Source organism: Gymnoscopelus microlampas (assembly GCF_963454915.1).
Source record: "Gymnoscopelus microlampas genome assembly, chromosome: 16".
Lineage (NCBI taxonomy): Eukaryota > Metazoa > Chordata > Actinopteri > Myctophiformes > Myctophidae > Gymnoscopelus > Gymnoscopelus microlampas.
In genome coordinates this window covers 14,342,066-14,367,096 of record NC_139953.1, presented here as the reverse complement: position 1 = coordinate 14,367,096, position 25,031 = coordinate 14,342,066, and the positions used below count along the sequence as shown (strand labels likewise).

General features: G+C 41.9%; 1 protein-coding gene across 1 annotated transcript in view; it reads right to left on the bottom strand.

The window, feature by feature from the left end:
• mmut (methylmalonyl CoA mutase) overlaps positions 1-24,660 on the bottom strand; it is a 51,350-nt gene extending 26,690 nt beyond the window's left edge. The window contains exons 1-7 of the mRNA XM_084082700.1: positions 24,557-24,660; positions 22,878-23,299; positions 20,423-20,790; positions 19,483-19,640; positions 15,673-15,844; positions 12,695-12,943; positions 9,992-10,103 (exon numbers count right to left, since the gene is read on the bottom strand). Coding sequence (XP_083938826.1) covers positions 9,992-10,103; positions 12,695-12,943; positions 15,673-15,844; positions 19,483-19,640; positions 20,423-20,790; positions 22,878-23,259 — 1,441 coding nt within the window. The 5' untranslated portion in view covers positions 23,260-23,299; positions 24,557-24,660. The remainder of the gene's footprint in view (positions 1-9,991; positions 10,104-12,694; positions 12,944-15,672; positions 15,845-19,482; positions 19,641-20,422; positions 20,791-22,877; positions 23,300-24,556) is intronic.
• Positions 24,661-25,031: the final 371 nt, after the last annotated feature.

Genomic DNA, 25,031 nt, shown 5'->3' with positions numbered 1-25,031 from the left:
TAGAGTGTTTCCACTAACCTTTGAAAAATCATAGAATATTCATCTCCAGTATGATCGATTTAATCTGTTCCATAGTTGTGGGCAGTTGAATGTAAGCTGTTTTCCCCAAAAAGCCACAGAAACCATTCTCCTTCTCCCAAATCGAATAACAAGGAAGAGAACAGGCTTTTTTTTGCGATCACGTGACCCGCTGATCCTCTGCTTCACAGAGAGCAGTGATCCATAGGCGATTGAACGCCATCTAGAGGAAAACCACTGAAAACACAAAATCTCGTCATTCTCGTCATTGCCTGCACCGTAGCAAAATATGACGAGAAATCTTGTCATAGAGTTAAGGGGAAAAAAGTATCATATTGTAACTGTTGGGCACAAACCTCCTATCTCTGTATGTCAACTTGTGTATTTTATGTAATAAATCAGTGCTATTGAACACCCTTCACGTCTGTGTTTGGGTTTTACAAATATTGAACCGATGAAAAGTATTAAAAAGCGCTTCTGAGGCCTAGACCGTGGCGTCGCGGTCTAGGCACCCTGGTTGAAAATCCTTAATAGCAGTGTGCCGCGGGTTCGCGTCCCGTTCCCGTCGGCCTTTCCTGCATGTCTTCCCCCCATCTCTCTCCCCATTCTTCCTGTCAGACTACTTTCCCTGTCCCTCTTCAAAGAAAAATAATAAAAAACTACCAAAAACAAATCTTTAAAAAAAAAAAAAAAAAAGCGCTTCTGACTAAACCTCCTAACTCCATTGGATCAATGTGTCGGTCAAATCTCCTAACCCAGGTTATTTTTTTCGTCCGACTTTGTCAATGTCATCAATGATGGATATAACTATCTCCACATTCACTGGTGAAAAGCCTCCTAACTTCAGGTCAGGCACGCACGCAGGCACACATAGACACATGAAGAAGAACAAAGATGTGCACCTGACCTACCAGATGTTGCCTCTTATAAAGCCATATTCCATTATAATACATGTAACATGTAACATGTAATACATACAGTATGTTTAACTGGGTCTAAAGGCATTGGCGCTGCATCTTGGTCTCCGCCTGGCCGAAGGCGTGCCAGAGACTATGTTTTGCACCCTGTCCGTTAGGGGTGTGCCGACACACTAATTTCACGATACGATACGGTACACGATATTGGGGTCACGATATCGATACGATATTATTAGTTATTCATTTTTTCAATTTTTATCAACATTGGTGGTCATCTTCAATTTAAAATTGCTTTATTTATAAAACACATAAAAAAGTGTTTTACACACAAAAAGAATATTGTGGCCTCCTGGTGGCGCTAGAATAGGCCAATGTGAAAAGGGTGGCATTTATTCTTATGCCTTTCACGTCAATCGGACACTGCATTCATGATTTGAGGCATTTTGTTCCAAAAATGTATTTTGCTAAATTAGACCTGCTGGTGGCGCTATAACAGACCAATGTGAAAAGGGTGGCATTTCTTCCTCGGCATAGTGGGAATATACGTGTGAAATTTCATGGAAATTGAAAGCTGCGTGCATGATTTGAGGCATTTTGTTCAAAACAGACCAATCCTGCAAACTTTGGAAGCCAACCTTAGCCAATCAGGATGGAATATGGGAAATCGGACAGATCCGTGTTGATCATATGACTATAGAGATACTGTGTATCGATTTGTGTGATGTTTGGACAAAATCTGTAGGAGTAGTATACAAAAATGTGTTTTACACAAATCAGCCTCCTGGTGGCGCTATAACAGGCCAATCTGAAAGATTTGGGGCAGAGGTTCTGAATTGGCATCCAGGGAGTGTGTGTGCCCAGTTTCGCAGCGACCGGGCCAACGGTGCCGGAGATTAGCTCTTCACAGACAGAAGGACACACACACGGACGGACGGACGGACGGACGGACGGACAGGGTGCAAAACATACTCTCTCGCCATGCCTTTCAGCCTGGCGGAGACAATTATACAAGCTTAAGGAACAAGTGAAGTAAGTTCTCACTACAAGACCCTTTGTTTTAATAACAGATATAATATAAATGCTGCATAAATATAAATTCCACTAAAATCATTGTCATATTCTTGTCATCTTTACCAACCAAGTGTAGCCTAGTTATTAACAGCTTGAATAGAATATCTATAAGCCAGAGAAGGTTGCTTGTACAAAACTTCCATGGCTTTGATGCTATAGATTAGATGTAGGCCTATTTGACAGTGCAGAAACATAATTGCCTTGATGCATGTAACATTAACGAGCGTCAACGAGTCAGCTGGACACAGACACACACACCTGCCCTCTGCAGTGCTCATTTCTCTCCAAAAGCCCTTGAATATGATGGAATATGATTAAGGATTACCGTGATTGTGGTAAGCTCACATTTCATATAACACACACCATACAATCTTCTTTTTTTTTTCATATTTTTGATATAGTATGACGTCACGACGATACATATCGTCCCGTTTTCATATAGCGATATATCGCGGGACGATATATTGGCACACCCATACTGTCCGTCCGTCCATGTGTGTGTGTGTGCGTGTGTGTCCGTCTGTGAACAGCTAATCTCCGGCACCGTTGGCCCGATCGACGTGAAACTGTGCACACACACTCCCTGGATGCCAGAGCAGAACCTCTGCGCCAAATCTTTTACATGGGCCTGTTATAGCATCACCAGGAGGCTGATATAACATTTTTTCTGATATTACTCCTACAGATTTTGTCCAAACATCACACAAATCGATACACAGTATCTCTATAGTCATTAAAGGGGTTAGTCGATTTTGTCATATTCCATCCTGGTTGGCTAACATTGGAGTGCTCCGTTTTGAACACAATGCCTCAAATCATCAACACAGCGTGCTATTGCCGTGAAACTTTGCATGCACATTGCCACTAGGCCAAGGAATAAATGCCACCCTACATCTTTCAAAATCGGCCTTATGGTGGCGCCATAACAGCCCGATTCGCGTTTTACCTATACTGTAACTGGACCGATAGCACACTCCAACAACAAAAGTGATATTAAAATACATGGATGATACTGCACGACATTAGAAAAAAGGGAGCTGGGAAAATAGGAAATCCAAATCAGTTCTTGACAAAAGATAAAACTACTAATGAAATGAATTTAGTGGCAGATGAATTTAATGATTTTGTTTTGTTAGTGTTGGTCCTAATTCAGCTAAGGTAATGAAGACTGGTAATGAAGATTATGTGGAAAATAAAACTATGTGTAAATAATGTAAATAATTCAAAAAACAGATGAGAAATAAATGATTGACATTGTCAACAAATGCAAGGGTAAGAAATCTACAGACTCTAATTTAATTGATATGGCCATGGTCAAAAGTATCATAGAATTTGTGGTGAAACAGACATTATATTTCCTAACAAGATGAAAACAGCAAAAGTGATACTAATATCCTGTAAGGCTGGAGATAGACATGAACTCACAAATTAGAGACCCGTTTCTCTAATTCCACATATTTCTGAAATACTGGGAAAAGTGTTCTATAAGAGATTACATTACTTTATCACAAAACATAATGTAAACAGCAATTCAATAAATAAATGATAAATTAATAATTATATTAATTCTATTCTAGATTTTCACAGAGCATGCAAGTCAATGCTAGACTATCTAGCTAGCTTTTTCACCAACAACCCGAGCTTGAAGATGAAACAGTGGCAGGAACTGACTCATCTACTACAGCAACAGGAGATGACAAAATCCGGGCCTGTAGCCCCAGACGCCGACCCCTAACGAAACCCATGGGGGTTGAAATTCCCTTAGGATGTACTCCCACTGTCTAGAGGCAACAACTGCTATCGTCTGTCTATCTATGGAATCATTCACCCGCTAAGAGAGGGGAATGAGAAAAAAGAGGAGGTACATGAAAGTAATAACAGAACTTGATCTCATCTTGCTTGTGGCAGTTTTGCGGGAAAGATTTCTCAGCCGATAAAAGGAAAAAGCGAGACAAATCTTCTTTTGAAATTAAACGCTCCGAGACATGCTGTGTAGATCGATTGTGCTTCTTTTATCTGCCAGTTGAAAAAGCGTGTGAAAAATAAAAGAGGCTAAGATTAAATTGATGGTAAGGTCCTGTCAAAGACCGCAAAGGTCGAAACGTCGTATCTGCTGCTGTTTGCCGTAAATAAAATTTGGAGCATTTAAAAAGTGAGTTACAAGCACCCATTTCAAGGTCCTGTTGTGTCATATAATTCTTAAAGCCTTTGCCAGTTTCATATTGGTTTGGCCGCCGGCCAATAATAAATATAGACCTCAGTTTTTCTTTTCCAACCAGCATCATATCTTGATTGAACAGTATATTTGTTTCCATAATGGTATATGGACTGGACTGCGTTTATATAGTGCCTTTCTCCCAGGCGCTTTACCATGTATTTCACGTTCACCCACTCGCACATAAATTCACACACCGACGGTGGAGGAAACCATGCAAGGCATGGCTCCCAGTGAGCACCAGTTAGGGGTTCAAAATGTCTTGCTCAAGGTCACTTCGACATACAGCGAGGAGGATTCCAGTTCCAGACAGCCGCTGTATCTCCTGTGCCACTGCCACCAGACAGTTGTATCCGCGATCTTATTCTTTCGGCCATGACCCACACACACTTCATGACATTGACCATAGGTGAGAGTAGAAACGAAGATATCTCGGTATATCGAAAGCTTTGCCTTCTGGCTCAGCTCTCTTTTCGTCATAAACTGCAATACCGCTCCTGCTGCTCCGATTTTCCGGCTGATCTCCCGCTTCGTCCTCCTCTCACTCGTGAACAAGACCCAGAGATACTTAAAGGGATATTTCACTTTCAAAACAATTTTGGCTCATTTTATCGTCTACTTAGGCTTGTGGGAGCACCCCGGTTTTTAAGTTGCTTGATTCAGTATTTAGATATTTGATATTAATTTGATCAGACACGCCCCCTTCCTATACAAACCGATTGTAACTTCAAACTCCATTTTAGATTAATCGGAAACACCCGTCCTTGGTTCTGGTGACTGATATTGTCCTTCTAATACGTGAGGAGACTGTGTTTTTTCAATTACTACTATTTTTTGGGGAAAATGAAAACAATTAAATACAATTATCTATTTTTTTAAATAAATGAAAAAAGTATTAAAAAGAACACGGCCCCTCACGTATTAGGAGGGCAGGATGAATCACCAGAACCAAGGACGGGTGTTTTTGATGAATCTAACATGTTCAAAATGAAGTTTGAAGTTATAATGGATCTGTATAGGAAGGGGGCGTGTCTGATAAAATGAATATCAAATGGGGGACTCACAAAAGCCTGAGTAGATGATAAAAGTACCCAATTTTTTTTAAAAAGTGAAATATCCCTTTAAACTCCTTCATCTGGGGCAAAGTCTTATTGTCTCCGCCAGGCCGAAAGGCATGGCGAGAGAGTATGTTTTACCCTCCGTCCGTCCTTCCGTCCGTCCGTGTGTCCGTGTGTCCGTGTGTCCGTGTGTGTGTCCTGTCTGTGTGTTACCAGCTAATCTCCGGCACCGTTGGTCCGTTCGCTCCGAAACTGTGCACACACACTCCCTGGATGCCAATTCAGAACCTCTGCCCCAATTTTTTTACATGGGCCTGTTATAGCGCCACCAGGAGGCCGATTTGTGCAAAACACATTTCTTTACATTACTCCTACAGATTTTATCCAAATGTCATGCAAATCGGTACACAGTATCTCTATAGTCATGAGATCAACACGGATCTGTCCGATTTCCCATATTCCATCCTGATTGCCTATGGTTGGCTTCCAAAGTTTGCAGGATTGGTCCGTTTTGAACAAAATGCCTCAAACTATGCATGCAGCTTGCGATTTCCGTGACATTTCACACACACATTCCCAATAGGCCGAGGAAGAAATGCCACCCTTTTCACATTGGCCTGTTATAGCGCCACCAGCAGGTCTAATTTAGCAAAACACATTTTTGGAACAAAATGCCTCAAATCATGAATGCAGTGTCTGATTGCCGTGAAAGACCTAAGAATAAATGGCACCCTTTTCACATTGGCCTATTATAGCGCCACCAGGAGGCCAGAATAACGTACCTGACCTGGCGGAGACCTGTGCTCCGAGGAGCACTTTTTCTAGTTCTCTATCTGGAGTGCACAATCCATCGGTTTTCTGCTCAGAACCATGGCCTCAGATTTGGAGATGCAATACATTTTTTCACTAAGCTGCTTCCTTGTTTACTTTGTACATACAGTACTAAAGCTGGATAAAGTAGTTCCAAATGAGTAAATAATACCCACCAACACTCAAGATATTTGTCATGTAATGAAAATAATAGGTCTACTAGTAAACTATTGTAGAAGTAGGGCATTAACTTATAAAAGAAAAACAATATGGAGTTACAAAGTTTCTGCCCGAAAGCGACGATAGGTTAAATGTTCATGGTGTCTACAGAAATTGTCACATACAGTATACACATACAATACAGCTGGTAGCAGCAATATAGGAAGTGGAATTCTTGTACTTCAAGCTTTAACAGTTTTGATAATGGTAAAATAAAAATAAGAAAATAAGAAAAGGTAAAAGGGTGTTATTTTGTTTTGTCAAGATGATTTTGGCCCATGAGAGTGCATTTAACAGTTGTTCAGAGCAGTAATTACCAGTATGTTCAAGATTCACCATGCAATTTAAATAATTAAGAATAACAACAACAACTAGTAAGGTACTGTAAAGAAGTAGCTAAGTATGTACATTAATCTAGCACACTTTGAGGTGCTTTGAAGTCAATGTAATATTAAAAAGAAACGACAAAATCTGTATTAAAACCAATTGGCATGTTTAGGAAACAACCAGGGAAAGAACACAGACACATCTGAAAGAGAAATGACTTATCCTTCATGCACAGGATAGTTATGTTTCTGCCAGTCCTGGCTACGAGGTCAATGAAAATGTATGGACTTCAGCCTAGACGTGCCGTGAATCAAAACACCAATGAATACAAATGAGAATGAGCTTCAGCATGGAGACAGTCCATTATAAGAGTCTGCCGAGACTAGTCTTCTCTATTCTGTCCTCCCATATGTGTCCTCTGCCAATTTATGGAGCTTAATTCCTCAGAGACGCTCTCCATTGATGTGCATCTCTTTCTCATCAAGCTTGTGCTATCAGACCGACAACAACAAAGGCCAATGTAACCCTCCCAGATGACGCTGTTGTTGACATTTTCCTCAAAACACACACACACACACACACACACTCAAATGAACACGTGCACACGCACACATACATACATACAGAATGGCAGATCAATCGTGTAACATAATTTTAGCCTTTATTCCCCATTGTTTCATTAAATGGTGGCATTTATATTGCGCCTTTATCCAACGCGCTTTACAATGTGCATTATATTCACCCATTCACACACATTCACACACCGACGGCGGCGGAAAGTAACCATGCACGGCACCAACCTGCTCATCGGGAGCAATTAGGGGTTCAGTGTCTTGCTCAAGGACACTTCGACACTAACTCTGAGGGAACCCGGGATCGAACTGGAAACCTTCCGTTTTCCAAGCGGCCACTCTACCTCCCGAGCCACTGCCGCCCACAGTGCTTTTAAACACTTGAGCCCAATTTATAATTCAACTAGAAAAAGTGCTCCTCGGAGCACAGGTCTCCGCCAGGTCAGGTAGGTTATTGTGGCCTCCTGGTGGCGCTATAATAGGCCAATGTGAAAAGGGTGGCATTTCTTCTTAGGCCTTTCAATGGGACACTGCATTCATGATTTGAGGCATTTTGTTCCAAAATTGTGTTTTGCTAAATTAGACCTGCTGGTGGCGCTATAAAGGCCAATGTGAATGTGAAAAGGGGGGCATTTCTTCCTCGGCCTAGTGGGAATCTGCATGCAAACTTTCACGGAAATTGCACACTGCATTCATGTTTTGAGGCATTTTGTTTAAAACTGACCAATCCTGCAAACTTTGGAAGCCACTGTAAGCCAAATAGGATGGAATATGAAATATCGGACAGATCCATCAGAATCACATGACTATGGAGATGCAGTGTACCAATTTGCGTGTTTTTTGGACAGAATCTGAAGGAATAATCTCCAAAAATGTATTTTACATAAGTCGGCCTCCTGGTGGCGCTGTAAAAAGCAGATGTGAAAATTGCAGTCTAATGTTTTTCCTTGGCCTCTAGGGAGTGTGCGTGCAAAGTTTCACGCAGATCGGTGCAGTTATAGTTAAAAATGCAAATCGGCCAGTTATAGCGCCACCATGAGGCTGATTTGAAAATGTTCAAGTGGCATTTCTTCCTCGACCTAGTGGGAATGTGCGTGTGCAATTTTATGGAAATGGCAAGCTGCGTTCATGATTGGAGGCAGTTTGTTCAAAACGGACCAATCCTGCAAACTTTGGAAGCCAACCATAGAAAATCAGGATGGAATATGGGAAATCGGACAGATCCGTGTTGATCACATGACTATAGAGATACTGTATACCGATTTGCATGATATTTGGATAAAATCTGTAGGAGTAATGTAAAAAAATGTGTTTTGCACAAATCGGCCTCCTGGTGGCGCTATAACAGGCCCTTGTGAAAAAATTGGGGCAGAGGTTCTGAATTGGCATCCAGGGAGTGTGTGTGCACAGTTTCGGAGCGAACGGACCAACGGTGCCGGAGATTAGCTGGTAACACACAGACAGGACACACGCACGCACACACGGACGGACGGACGGAGGGTAAAACATACTCTCTCGCCATGCCTTCGGCCTGGCGGAGACAATAAATACAACAGGTTCATGCTTAGAAAATAGCTGATCTACAAGCTACGTATGATGCTTGTGAGCTTGTAGATCAATTATAAAAAACAAAATCTTATCTTTTGACAATGTTCTCTTATAATGACATCCCCAGAATAGGGACCACAGTGTTAAAATGGTTAATATGTGGCTATATTTCTGATGGGTCAAACTATTTGCATTGGTCGCACTTTTGCGCACCTAACAATTTATGTAGGCTAATAATTAATGTTCTACTGTTAACTATCATTCTCTGCCTTTTTTCTACTGCATTCTTCTGCCATTTAAAATGCCATAGAGTGCCATAGATCCCCTGCTGTTTCTTCTATTGAAATACCGTACGTGCTCCAATGCACCAATATTTCTAATAATCCCATTCTGATCCAAGCCCGGGTGTGGAGTCTTACCCTGGTCTTTTTTCAACAACAGGAACCAGAAACAAAATGTCATCAGACCTCTAAATGTCAAGATGGCTCCACTGTCCTTCAACACATCATGTTCATCAGCATCAAAGAGTCCCAACGATGACTTGAACGTGTGTGCAGTGCGCGCGTTTGTGTGCGTATGTGTGTGACAGAAGTTGTCTGCCATTACCACACACACGCCTGTCTTCACCATTGACCACAAACCACTAACAATCAATTCAAATATGTAGGCAGAATCCTTTCTGAGGAATGCAGCGTTGACAATAAAATTCAAAAACAGATCAGGCAAATGTCAGCTGCCTTGGGGAGACTGTGGCACCGGGTCTTCCGGAATAATAAACTCCACCTGCACATCGAGATTGCTGTCTACGAGGCCATCGCCACCCCACTCTACAGCTGCCAAGCATGGACCAAACATACAGTACAGTACAGTATAAGAGCTGTCAGATCAAGTCCCTGGAGTGCTTACATGATGAGATGCGCATCCCTGGGGCTCACCTGTCATGGTCGTGTACCACATACTGAAAGAACCAACTGCAGAAGTATCGAGGTCATGCGTGGCAGTGGGGCAGAAAAAGAGGTGCAAGGACCTCACTGAGGAAGTGCAAGATCAGGCCTGAGGAACTAGACTAGAGCTTGCTGCTGCTGACCTCGACTTCCTGGTGGCAACGCTGCCTAGAGCAGTTCTCAGGGTTCCTTGAGGGTGTTCCAGGTCTGTAACTCTGAGTGCATGTGCATTCATGCGTGCGTGTGTGTACGTGTGCGTGTGTGTGTGTGTGTGTGTGAGTGTTTCCACTACCTGAGTCAATGCGGGCCTGTCTGCGTGCAGCGCATTCCTCTATGCGGAGTTTAGGAATGCCCTCAGCCACAGCCCGGGCCATTCCTCCCACCTCTTCAATCTCCATAATGAACTACATGAGACACAGGAAAACACAGGAATAAAAACAACATGTTGTCAAGTCAAACCCACGTGTATTTCCAAATGAAGCAGTATGCTTTAACTGTTATTAAATGCCATCTGTTAAAACTGCTGTCCAGGTGAATGGTGCAATTATTCAGAAGTACTAAAAAACATTGTTGTGGAATTTGAAGGGATTGCATGGTCTAATTCCCTATAATAGCAATATGCCTAAAGCCTTTAGTGTATTTATGAAAGAAAATAGTTGTGTACTACTTCAAGGCATAAAAATGCTCATGCCAAGAAATTATCATTTTATTAAATGTTCACAGCACAAATAGATTATATTACCAATTTCTTTCTACCAGCCGTTGAAACGTGATTATACAGCTATAGTCATATCAGATCATGCAGCTGTGCTGCTTAACATACATTTTTCTATTTGTCCGAGAGAACGACTGCTTTGGCGGTTCATTACCTTGCTTCTGTTGGATAAGATATTCTGTGCATACATTTTATATTTGACTGATTGATTTATTAATCCAAACAATACAGAAGGGAACTCAGCTTCCCATTTAAGGGAAATAATCAAAGCACTTCTCAGAGGCTAAATCATTTCATATTCAATCTCTTCCAATAAACAACTTAAATTGGATAATCTACATCTGTCTATTCACTCTATTGCTGCTTTGATCAAAATGAAAATACTCCAAGTATAGGGATAGGTTTAGCGATCTCTTAACACATGATGTGATGTGATCATGTGATGACAAGCTGCTACTTTGCTTATCCCCAAATCAAGGTAGCTCTGGTGACTTAGTCTACTCCTTCTAGTATTAATGAAGCACTTTCTATTCTTCCCCCTCTATGAATCTGAATTTCAAACAGACTAATGTGAGCCTTGACTTCCATAATGTTAATTTGGCTAATGCAAAAAAAGAAATTGGACTAACCTCATTGGATAAAATAATTAATTGAAAACTGTTATTAGGGTTTGATCCAAATCCAGAGTAATCAGAACAGACAATGATGTGCCTAGCTGGTAATTGATCATTATCACAATTTAGCAAAAAAATGTGTGAGTGTATATATATATATATATGTATATACACACACACACATACATATACACACGCACGCACACCCCCCCCCACACACACACACACACACACACATATGTATGCAATATATATATATACACACTATATATATATATATAGATATACGTGTGTGTGTGTGTGTGTGTGTGTGTGTGTGTGTGTGTGTGTGTGTGTGTGTGTGTGTGTGTGTGTGTGTGTGTGTGTGTGTGTGTGTGTGTGTGTGTGTGTGTGTGTGTGTGTGTGTGTGTGTGTGTGTGTGTGTCTTAGACATACAGCAACTATCACGTACAGCTAACTGAATGAGCTTTGCGTATACCTCTTTTCAGTTATGGCTATCTCCAATACCTTCCAGGTATTAAAGGTGTCCCTATGTCCCTATGTATTTCTCTCTAATGTATTCATTGGAAAAACCCTATTATAGTTCAATTTATTCCAAAATCTAATTAATTCCATAATTTCCCCAATTCCTGTAGACCCCAAAGCTCTTCATTGACAAAACATTGCCTCCACGCCCTCCAGCATAAACCAATCAGCACAGAAGACCCTGGAAATGTATTCATGAAAACTGATCCTCTGAATCCCAAGCCAGGGGCAAAGTAATTGCGTATACAGTCAGACTACGAAAGAGTTAAACAAACAATTAAATCCTCCTCACTTCGCTTAAGCCTGGAGCATGAAAATTGACAAGGTTAAAGGTTATGCAAGATCAACTGATCCCATCATGTTTCTTAACCACTTGAACCCCGGCATCCTTAGTTCTAAGGGAACGTTTGGCAAAAATAGCGGATCTAGAAGAGCTTGCCTTGTAGATTGATTATTTTTGGCGAAGAGATTTGATGTGGAGGGAAAAAAGAACGTACCAAGTACAGTTGCAACTCAAGTCCGATTTGACTAAGTATAGAGGCTTTAAGTGGTTAACCACATGAACCCTAGTGTCCCTAGTCTGTGGTGAAAACAGCAGATCCATCTGTTATGCATTATGAGCTTGTAGATCAGCTATTTTAGGCAAATTGATTTGGTGTAGAGGGAAAAAAGGAGCAGAGAAAGTATAGGGCCCTGGGGGACCGTGGTCAACTAAGTATATAGGGTGTAAGTGGTTAATGGACTAAGATATTATAAGATAAATCTTTATTGATCGCCAAGGGGAGATTCAGGTGTTGTAGCAGCAACAGCAGTAAGCATGAAACGTGGGATAGGTATTGTAAGAGCAGAGAGATAAGGATATGATTAAATAAATAAAAAATAAAAGTGTGCTCCTGTGAGCGCAGATCCCGCCCGCCAGGGCCCGCAAACTGTGAAAGTCAGTCGTAGCCCATCAGAATGGTTTATGAGACATCTTGATCACATGACTCTAGAGATAGGTCAAAACATTGGTAATCAGTGGTCTAGAACACTCCAAAATCAGGATCGGCATCGGACACAAAAACCTGCCATCGGGCTATAGTTAAATACAACCTATCGCCAGTGAATAAAATGCATGAACTAATGTACAGCTATAGCCTACCTTCATGGCTGTGTTGTACACGTCATCTGTGAGGGACTCCATCATGTGTGATCCCCCCCAGGGGTCGGCCACCTTGGGGATCCCCGATTCCTCCTGGATGATGATCTGGGTGTTCCTGGCGATGCGGGCACTCTTCACCGTGGGCAGGCCCAGTGCCTCGTCAAATGAGTTGGTGTGGAGTGACTGGGTCCCCCCAAACACAGCCGCCATGGCCTCGATCACCGTACGCACCACATTGTTGTAGGGGTCCTGAAAGGGACCACAACAGGCGGTTACAATTCATATGGCGGGGAAAGTATTACGGTTATCGCAACTGTGTGATGCCATCTATTTTTTTTATTATTAAGGCGCTAAAAGGTGTTTTTTTTTCTTCCAAATAGGACAGTGAAGAGAGACTGGAGGCTGGATTTGAGCACATCCTGTGTGCCAAGAGCTTGCTCTGCGGTGGAACATCTCGTCCAGCCCACACTATATTGACACATTGCAACGTTTGTGTAAGCTGGCTGACCTACGGTCAAGAGTTATTGGCCAAAAAAAACACACGCACACATACGCACGTATGCATGCACCCACGCATGCTGGGACTGAGTGAAGACATCCGAAGACGTTATATGAATACCTCCGTCATTCCGTTGACCTCCCAGTTAAACTGTTGCACAATGTGATCTTGAATGTCCTCCTATTTAATGTGCTAGTTAGACACAGATGACAGCAATAAATGATCACGCTTGCTCCTGTCAGTGGATTACGGATCAGAATCTACGAGACTCGGATACGTATTTTAAAGCGATCGGGGATCGATTATACAGGAGATGAATATTCTATGATTTTTCAAAGATTTGTGAAAACACTAAAAAAAACGCTGGCAGTGGCGTGGCAAATTATGTTTTATTTCTGGCAGTCAAAGAGTTAACGATGGCAGCTCCAACACTCCCCATGAGTTCTTAGTAATTTCTGGTCTCTGAAGCCTGACTTATTGCATAAGAAAGTGTTGGTGGATGTAAAGCAAGCAAATGCGTGCATATGCACATAATTTGAGTGTGCTCACTTATTTATTTGATTTGATTATGTGCCCCTCTCAAACTGATGATCTGCTGATTCACATAATTATCGTCATATAATTATTCCGGTCACCTGTTGCTTTTATCAACGCATCATCAGATACGGTTCTTCAAGCAGGTGAGCTTATTTGTGAGTCTGACAGAGTGGCTCTGTCGCTGTGCGTGCACTCAGAGAGAGAGAGAGAGATAACAAATTAACATGACACGCCACCGTGTCATAACCCTCCAGTCTAATCAACATCTCAACGAGGTGTAGATTGCTTTGCACTTTTTGGGGGGGACAGCCATGAAAATTAAATGGATTCCATTCCATGAATGTGTATGATCGCTAATGACAGTATCAGTATGCTAAACCTGGTCAGGTTTAAACCAGATATGATGAAATGCACTCCAACGGTATGATAATGTCAGTTTCAGGACAAAAATATCAAATATCCCCATTATGCAAGTATGAAGACAGTATAATTTGATATACATTGTAGTGTAATAATGAATAAATATTTAATCGGCTACTACTTTATCATGGGAGTATAAAGACAGTGAAATTGTATATAGATTGTGGGTGATTAATCATGAATAAATATTTTACTTCAGCCCCGAGGGGGGGGGGCTGATTCTGCTAGTTTATACTTTACTTTTTAAAGCAATACTGAACTTTGGTAAAACCAGGCTTTATACAGCGTAGCTACCTGGGCATGGATGTATGTGCAAATGTTGTCAATCATATTATCTCATAATCACACTAAACAAATGCAAACAAAGTGGACTCTGTCAACAAAAAACATCAGTCTTGCAAGGGTACTTGATTTTCGGGAATAGAAATTGCTCTTATTATTCCTGATGGCTGTTCTCTAGCACAACACAAATCATTAGGTCAAAATTACCATTGGCATCAAAGCGTTCGCCCCAGTCAGTAAGCAAAGTAAAGTAGGTGGAAAAATATTTTTTTACATGTTTCATTAGAAATTGTCTGGATCGTGCTGCACTGTCCTGATGGTCTCACCTGTCAAACCAATCCAATTAACTCGGAGTGATAACGACTCCTCAGACGAGGAGAGGAATATGTCATCTAATTTATATCAAACTACTAGCGCCTTGACTTGAGGGTGACTTGCCGGTCTTATTACCATAAGACCGTCAAGTCACCCTCAAGGTTCACACAATCTTAACACCAAAAGACTAGACTCATTTTAATGAATAATTATTTTAACCAATCTGTATTATAGAGTCTGTAAATAGAACTAGCACGTCTGCACTCGTTGATGGTAGTCTCCCTACTCTTCCATTGCGAAAATTCAACCCTGGTGGTGTCATATAGGACACCTACTGGTTGACAATATCCATTAACTTAATTGAAGCAGATGGCACACTGGATTGGAGAAATAATCTGTATTCGCAAAACATATTTTTTGAAGTTGAATGGACATAAAACTTGTACTGTAGCTTTAATATTGTAGACTCAAGAAGCCATGTCATGTTGCTTAAGGCATGTCTGATGTATTTCTCCTGTGAGCTCATGCTTATTGCATGATGAGCTCATGCTTATTGCATGATGAGCTCATGCTTATTGCATGAGCTCACATGTGAAATAAATCAGACTTTGAAGTTAGAAAAAGTGTCTTTCCTTCTCTCGTCTTTTTTAAGTCTGCACAAATATAAATATGTTTGCCAACATTCTATACATAGTAAAAGTGTTCTGCAGATCATTTTCCAATTTTGACAGTGTTAAAAAAATAAATCAAGTGATTTTACCATTCAAGGACTCGGTTAGCCATGACAGTTAATTCAACAGACAAATAACCGCAGCATTCTGGGTTTGAATCCCACGTCATGCATGTCATCCTCCCTCACCATCCATTCATATCACACTGCCTTGTGTGTCTCAATAACACTGAAATGCTCTTTACAACTCTTTACCTGTTCAGTGAGAGACCAGCCCGAGGTCTGGCAGTGTGTGCGCAGAAGCAGAGACTTGGGCTTCTTGGGGTCAAAGTTCTGTTTAATGAGCGTGGCCCACAGCTTCCTGGCCGCCCTCAGTTTGGCGATTTCCATGTAGAAGTTCATCCCGATGCCCCAGAAGAATGACAGCCTGATGACACATAACGGGTCAGGAGACAATAAACAACATAATCAACGGATCTCACACTTTATTCTGCTGTTCATTTTTCATCTCCCATGGCCACTGGCGTTAACCTACGCACCTGTGGGAGACAATGAAAAAGCCTGATGAAGCCCTACATGGGCGAAACGTTGTTCCGATTGTTGGTTAAAATAAAAAGACGGGAGAGCAGTATATTGTGTGCAGACATTCCCTTCTTTTTCAGATGAAAAAGCCCAGAGGTCTTCAGTTTCACATGCAGGAACACACACATCACTGAGCTGGAGCGTGTCAGGAGGCAGTGATTGACATCTCTATAATGACTCTGAGCCGGTGCCATTGAGGGCAGGCATGGCTCAAACACCAATACAATTGAAACACTCTATTGCCAGGAACGAGGCCAATGGAACGTTTCTGATGATTATATCCCTGGATACAAGTCCCTTATCCAAGTAATCGATTAGGAGCACAAAAGATACTGTTGGTGGAAATGTGATTTCTGATGTGGTGTACAATGTAATGACTGACAACTATGCTTAGTTGCAAGCTGGTGTAGCGCACATTATATAGGCCCACAAGCTTGTAGATCTTCTATTTTCAGTGCGTGACACCACGCACAGCAAAGTATATCAGGCCCTTAACTCTTTCACTGCCAGACTTATTTCTGGCTGTGTGCACCCACTGCCAGTGATTTTTCGATTTTATTACCTTTTGAAGTAGTCACAGAATATTTATCTCCAGTATGATCGATCCCCTGATGGTTGCTAATCACAGAGGGTTTCATTGTGCTTCCGAGAAAGAAAAAAAAATGTCATCGCGACCTCCCGTTCAATTTTAAACGCCTTTGAAAAGAACATTTCTCGGCCCAAAATACACAGGAGCCGAGATACAGCCTTTTTAAGTACGAAGTTAACCAAGAAGTGAATGGAGCAGCAAATCTTCAGATCACGATATCTTGGGTTCTGAACTTTTTTCCCCAGAAAATAAAGCCAGGGAGTTATGACGATATCTCGTCATAAGTCGTTCTGGGCAGTGAGAGAGTGGGCCTTCCAAAACAAGTACTATAACTATAATGATATATTCTTTCAATGTGGATGGATCCATACTACAGCTACAACGATGACAGTGGTGAACGATAGTTATAGCGCTTGGTGTGGACGGCCATGAGTGGTCTGGACAGGACAGAGACATGGATGCCTGATTCACAAAGCTGGTTGTAAATAACGTGTAAATAAAGTGACTAAAGACGTGCATAATTTCTCTAAGCAAAAACGAACATGGAATTCACGAAAGGGTGTGTGAATCCCTGCGAATCACATGTGTATGTCCTGATGAATCCGGACGGCTGCCAGCTGTGTTCCCGAGAAGTTCATTTGCATTGTTCCACGCCCCATTTCACAACATAAAAGGCAACAGGAAATATCCAACTTCAACTTCACCGTGCTGAACAAGTTCAACTTTGTCTCGTCAAATATTTTGTTGCTGCTGTCTCAATTGGGAGACAATGTGAAATATTGTACAGAAAGACTGTATGGTGAAAATGAAGCACTGTTATGCATAAATGTGTTGTCTCTCCTGATAATAACAATAAAAACAATAAGTTGCAAAAAAAACTTGTAGCCTACATCTGTTCTGTCTGGAAGCGAGTCCCTCGATTGTGCGATGGATCAGCTGAACGTAATGCTCTCATGTGTAATGAGAATAATAAGTTCACACAGTTTAACCCCACCACCAAATAATAGGCTAATGAACATGGAAAGGATATTATATAAGCTTTTCTACTGAACATAGATTGATTGAATACTTTATTAACAGTTCGCAGAAAAAAGCACAGAGGTACAGTTTTATACAAGGGCTGCTAAAAGGATAAACCCAAGAAAGCACTATGGCTTGTTTCCATTGTGGATTACTGAGGGTAAATTCATCTTTTGGATTAATATAGCACTGTCCTATGTTGGAATGGGGAATGGATCTGTTCTGGACACAGCTAGATTTCATCCATACTGTATCCTTCCGCGTTAGATGGTGAGACATGCTTTCATGTAATGTGGTCAATAATATTATAAATGAATAGCGCAACATTGGAGTTGGCATGATGAAAGTCCACTAGGCGAAACCGTGGCCACCTGGGACTCCCTCTTTCCTTGGTGTTTCGCCGTGATTGCGCTTAAAAGGATCCCTGGCTAATAAGCCAAATATGCATTACTACATTATAATTGCAAAAAAAGAACATTTAAATATTCTCACTCACTGCCACTGACGTAATAAAAGTAATTATTCCCGTTTACCAATGCTGCCACTGACAGCACTTTTTAAAACTTAAAAAATCTGTATCTCGGCTCCTGAGTACTTTTTTTTTTTCAATGAAAAATCTCTGGCAGTGGGCAAACGCGGCCAGCAATAATTCAGGCAGTGAATGAGAGTTGTTTTTTGTTTTCACACGCAATCCATAAATTCCATAGGGCTAGACCACACATGGGCAAATTACATCATCAACTTGCGACGGGCATTGCCCCTATTTAGTGAAAGATTAACTGTTTCTAAAATAAATAAAATATTTAAGGTGTTTTAAACCCTAACACTCTTCACTAAAACTATGCCTAAGCCTAACCTTAACCTTAAAGGGATATTTCACTTTCAAAAAAACTTTTGGTCATTTTATGGTCTACTCAGGCTTTAGTGAGCCCTCCAGACCGTTTTTAAGTTGCTTTATTCAGTATTTAGATATTTGATATTCATTTTACCAGCCACGCCCCCTTCCTATACAAACCCATTATAACTTAAAACTCAATTTTTAACCTGTTTAACCATCAAAAACACCCGTCCTTGGTTCTGGTGACTCACCCTGCCCTCCTAATGCGTGAGGGGGCCGTGTTTTTTTTATTACTTTTTTCATTTATTTTTAATATTTTTTTTTGGAAAATGAAAAAATTAAATACAAAAAATATATATTAAAAATAAATGAAAAAAGTAATAAAAAAAACACGGCCCCCTCACGCATTAGGAGGGCAGGGTGAGTCACCAGAACCAAGGACGGGTGTTTTTGATGGTTAAACAGGTTAAAAATTGAGTTTTAAGTTATAATGGGTTTGTATAGGAAGGGGGCGTGGCTGGTAAAATGAATATCAAATATCTAAATACTGAATAAAGCAACTTAAAAACGGTCTGGAGGGCTCACTAAAGCCTGAGTAGACCATAAAATGACCAAAAGTTTTTTTGAAAGTGAAATATCCCTTTAACCTCACAGCAATAATGCCTAAACCTGACCTCTAAACCCTGTCCGCCTGGGCGAAACACCTGGGAAAGACATCCTCCCGTGGCCACACGGCAAACACGCCAAGGGATCTAATAACTCGGCTCTAAATGCAAAGTTACATGACCCTTTGACATGAATAAATTCACTGTGACTTTTATAAGGTGTTATCTATATCATGTACAACAGTGTGCTAAAGAGGCCAGCATTATGCAAGGCACCTTGTTTTCAGATTCCAACATTTCGTCTTTACCTTGATACTTTCCTTGTTGTTATTCTTTAAGTCTGTCTTTTTGTTATTGTTGCTACAATGTTGAAAGAATTTGACTATTGCGTACTTGTACATGGGAGGTAATGAATAAAGTCTTGAATCTACCTGGGAGCAAAGTCATCAATGGTCAGGCCCGCTTTGAGTCCCGTGCGGCAGTACTCAAGGCCATTGGCGATGGTGTAGGCCACTTCCAAGATGGCATCTGCCCCGGCCTCCTGAAGGTGGTAGCCACTGATGGAGATGGAGTTGAACTTGGGCATGTGCTGTGAAAAGGGTTGGTCAGCAAAACAGTCATTCTGCATGATGAGTACTTTGATGCAGATCATTTTGTACTTTTACTCAAGTACATTTTTAATACAGGGCTTTTACTTGTAGCATGGTGTTTCTTATTTGTGGTATTGCTACTTTTACTTAACCCATTCAAACCGGGGAAGCATCTGTGTAACCACTTATTATCCATATTTTATACTTTGGCTATTCAAACAAGACATGACACGTCATGTATACCAGCTAGCTGCACGCTTTGTTTTGCCCCGATCCAATCTTTTTTCTCTCAGTGACCATGTGTGTGTGTGTGTGTGTGTGTGTGTAAGTGTATGTGTGTGTGTGTTCCGTGTATGCGCGGCTTGTTTTCATAGGCCACCGTTCAGAGTATGGGATGTCTCCCCATTGGCTTAAAGGACAGCCAATGATCGAAAACATGTCGAGAATATGTTGACTAGTGCTTTGTGCTGGTAAAAACGCCATGAGCTTGAAGATCTGCTATTTTTTGAAAAATCTTGAATATTTTGTTATTTCTGGAGGTTCCCTATTACAAAATATTTTGAGATGGGGGTCCGCAGCCAAATACGTATCATTTTGGGGGTCCTTGAAAGTTTGAGCACCACTGATATAGCAACATACGTTTGCCTTCCATTTAGGCCTCAGGTCTAAATGGGTTAAGTGAAAAATCTGAGTACTGCTTCCACCACTGACTGACAGACAGACAGACAGACAGACAGACAGACAGACAGACAGACAGACAGACGGACAGGACAGAGATTACCTCGGAGGTATATGCGAAGATGTCGGAGATGGCTTGCATGGAGGGCTCCGGGGGGAAGATGTACGTGTTGCGGACCATGAACTCCTTCAGGATGTCGTTCTGAATGGTGCCGGTCAGCTTGGCCTTGTCCACTCCCTGCTCCTCCCCCGTCACGATGAACATGGCCAGCACGGGGATGACGGCGCCGTTCATGGTCATGGACACCGACATGCGCTCCAGCGGGATGTCGTCGAACAGCATCTTCATGTCCTCCACCGTGTCGATGGCGACGCCCGCCATGCCCACGTCTCCGTGGACGCGGGGGTTGTCCGAGTCGTAGCCGCGGTGCGTGGGCAGGTCGAAGGCCACCGAGAGGCCCTGCTGTCCGGCTGCACGGTACGGAGGACAGGAGAGGAGACGGAGGAGAATTAGCGGTGCAACGGTTAATCAATCAAACTAATCGATTCGATTATAGAAAATATTCAACCCATTCATTGTAGGTTAAGGGCTAATGGGTTTTTATGCAAAATAATTTTAAAATAGCAGATCTCACAACGTCAACAAACGCTTCTCAATTATTCAATTAATCAAAAGAGTAAAAGTCGCTTCGAAAATAATCTATAATTGTAGCCCTAGAAAGAATTATGGAAATAGGATTTAGAGGTGGGAGTACAGAGGCAAAATTATGGCAAGAGCGTGCACATGTGCTGTTTTCACCATGTAGCACTTTGGGATTCCCTGTGAATGAAAAGTGCAATAAAACTAAAATGTATTATTACTATTATTATTATTATAATCCTCCAACCCCAGCCTTGTGGTTGGAGCGTCCGCCCAGCGCCCTGAGACTGGGAGGTCAGGGGTTCAATTCCGTGCCCAGGTCGTACCAACATACTAGCGTCATGTCCAGGGGGTGTACTTGTACTCCAAGCTGCCTCACGCTACAGAAACAGGAGACAGGCTCCTGCCCTATGGGCCACATGGCTTGGCAAGGCGTACTTACTCTCCAACGTGCCTCACCAAAACGTTCAACTATTTTCTCGAGGCACCTGGAGGCACCTCAGCAAAAATGGCACCAAAAAAAGACACTGGACGCCGACAGCGTCTGCCACTAGGAAAAGGACGCTCCAGCACAACTTTACCAAAGAAATGCATGGCAGAAAGGCGCTGGCACCACAAACAAAATATCAATAAATAAAATAATCTGTGGACACGGCCCCTTATGCTGCTATTACAGTTTCTGGTCAAATGCATAGCAATATACAGCAAAGTCATGCATTATGACTTGTTAACCACTTAAACCCTTTATACCGTACTTATTTGACTAGAGTCCCCCTTTCCTTTTTTCCCTCTACACCATATGTCTTTGCCGAAAATAGCCGACCTAGCCAGAGCCAAACCCTTGTAACGCAGCTTGTATTTTAACGTATTTTAACTGTACACATTGTAAATGTGTAAATGTGTAACATGGAATTTTTTTACTACAATTTTCTGTTGATCTTACTGCACAGCACACTATTATGTCGACTACAGTGTATCGTTCAATGTGCAGTGTGCAATTATTATCTGTATACACTGTATGTACAGTATGTATGTATGCATTATGTATGTCAGTGTATTTTCTTCTTTTTGCAGTAGCAGATACTTTATGTATCTATAACAAATTTCCCACCGGGACAATAAAGTCTATCATATCTATCCTATCATACGCCAATAACATACTGTATGCGGCTCACGTCACGGCACGCCATTCTGAATTACATTTTTGCCTGGATTTTTCCTTTAAGCCTGATATCAGACACGAAGCATGGCGCGCACAATCAGGCTTAGGGACCCCGTAGCAAATCGCCTTTGAAACAGGGATTCATTGAGCACAGCAGCAAGAGCCAGTGCAGGCTACCTTTGATGTTGTCTATGTAGAACTTGATATATCGGCAATTATAAAGCCGATTTGTCCAATTTTTTTACCACTTTCAACCTGGCATCCCAATTATATTATAGTAAAAAATAGCAAGATCTGTATTTGGAGATCGTTTTTCAAATTGATTATTTTGATTTCCTTTCATTTTTTACAACAAAATATCGCTTAAAACATCTGTAATCGGAGGCGCTCGGGTGGCGCAGTGGGTTCAAATCCACCGCGGTGCATCCGGCTTTGTCGAGCGTCTACACGAACATAAGTGGCCCGTGTTCGGGGGACGGAAACCGGGGCGGGGAGGGTGATAATTGGCACCGCACATAATCCTACGGGCTGGGGCGGCACCTGTCAGCAGGGAGAGTTGGGCGGGAGGAGTAGGACGAAGGCTCTACGTCCTCCCGGTGGGGGAAAAACACAGACATGTGTTGAGAGGAATTAATTAGCATAACGACTGAATTGGAGGGGAAAAAAACAAACATCTGAAATCGATGGTCCAGGCCTCTCAACAATCGGTATCGGCATCGCCCCCAGAAATCTCGGGGCGGGCTGGAGCTACTGTACCTTTGATGTTGTCTTTGTAGAACTTGTTGCTCTCCTCCACTGTGCTGAAGCCTGCGTACTGCCTGATGGTCCACGGTCTGAACGTGTACATGGTCGGATAGGGCCCCCTGGTATACGGAAACACGCCCGGCAGCTCATCCGCACTGGCGGCCGAGTCCGCCTTGGTGTACACCGGCTTGATGTTGAGGCCCTCCGGCGTACGCCATATCAGATCCTCTGGGTTCTTCCCTTTGAGCTGTTTCTTGGCCAGGCCGGCCCACTCGGCGTGCAGCTCCTGCTGGTCCTGACGAGGCGTGGCGGTGTGGAACTGACGGGGGTGCGCGGATGCCCCGGCGAGGCGGCGGGCAGCCAGGGCAGTGCATGCCCTTTGAGCGTGAAGCATGATTGCTGGCGTCTCTCTCAAACGCACGTGGAACACACGACTGGGGAAGAGAAACCAGACCACAGAGAGAGGGGAGACAGAAAGTGATACAATGCCATAATCAAGATTAGACAAACAATCAAAGTATAAAATAGGGTTAAAGTGGTCAAATGATTGTGAGGCTATATCAAGTGGATTTGCTGGGGACCCCCTAGCCTCGATCTCCAGGCTTTTATTGTTTAGTTTAGGGACCCCCTGGAACCCCTTCAAGGACCCCAGGGGGTCCCCGGACCCCACTTTGAGAACCATTATGTTAGAATACAGTTATGTTGCTATCAAGGTAGCTTGATTATTATTGTTATTATTTTATAAATCTATAAAATATGGCAATTTTCAACACCCACCCCTGGGGGCACCCCCCCATGTGTGGCCGCCAGGTGGCACTGTCCTGCAGGGTACTGCATGTACTTTCAGTATAAGGCAGCTGTGACATAATGTTGTGTAATAATGTATTGTCCTCTGAATGAACTTAGCAAAGGCAGCCTTACTGGATGATAATAATACTAACGATTGTTAGAGATGTATGTAATGAATAAGACAATGGAAGAGAGGTTGACTTCCTCCTGGCTTTGAGAACCCCACTGGTGTAAAGTAACTATGTACTCAAGTACTGTACTTATTTACTTACTTAAGTACAATTCTGGGGTACTTTTACTTTACTGGAGTATTTCCAATTTTCAATACTTTTACTTCTACTCCACTACATTTCAGAGGAAAACATTCTAATTCTACTCCACTACAATAATATGAACACTTTAGTTGCTATTTGTAGATTTGGATTAGTATTACAAAACATATATGAACCACTTCAGCCCCATTTAAACTTTGGCTATTTAGTTTTCAAAAGATTTTCAAAAGATTTTGTATACATTTTACACATGAAATGGGACATTCTGCATAATGGATACTTTCTACTTTTGGTACTTTAAGTATTTTGATACCAATATACTTTTGTACTCAAGTACATTTTGAATACCAGACTTTTACTTGTAACTGGGTATCTCATTCTCTACATTGCAGTATTGATATTTTTTACTTAAGTAAAATGTGAGTACTTTTACCACCACTGGAGAAACAACAATGTAATTAACCGATAGCTAACATAACAGCTGCGTAGCAGCCTCATAACAGCATGTCATTACAGGGCTTTGTTTGATGCAGGACACGAACAAATGTCTACTAAACTACACCCAGTATTTAACACTCTGTCATGCTGTAAAGTAAGCATGTTTAATCATGATTAAGGGACATTTCTGACCTTGTTGCTTATGTTCTGTGTGGTTCTGATGGCAAAGCAGGCGTGAGTCGCTTCGTCCAATAAGGTTTCATAACATTGACACTCAGCCAATCACAAGCCGCTGTCAGGGGTTGACCTTTGACCCCATGGCACCGGCTGTAGTTCATTTCAGAGGCAAAGATTCTTCTTTGCTGAAGAGATGCTCCACTCTACTAGCCAGCTCCCGTGGCTCTACACTCAGTTGGCCAGGAGGAGGCGCTGATCTGACACACTGTGCAATTTAAATGTACCAGAAAACCTGTTTCAGACCTCAGTACTATTATGCAGTGGTGGAAGAGGTACTCAGATATTTTTACTTAAGTAAAAGTAGCATTGCAACAATATAAAAATACCCTGTTTGTAAAAGGCCTGTGTTCTAAAAATTACTTGAGTAAAAGTACAAAAGTGTTGGCATCAAAATATACTTAAAGTAGCAAAAGTAAAAGTACAAAACATT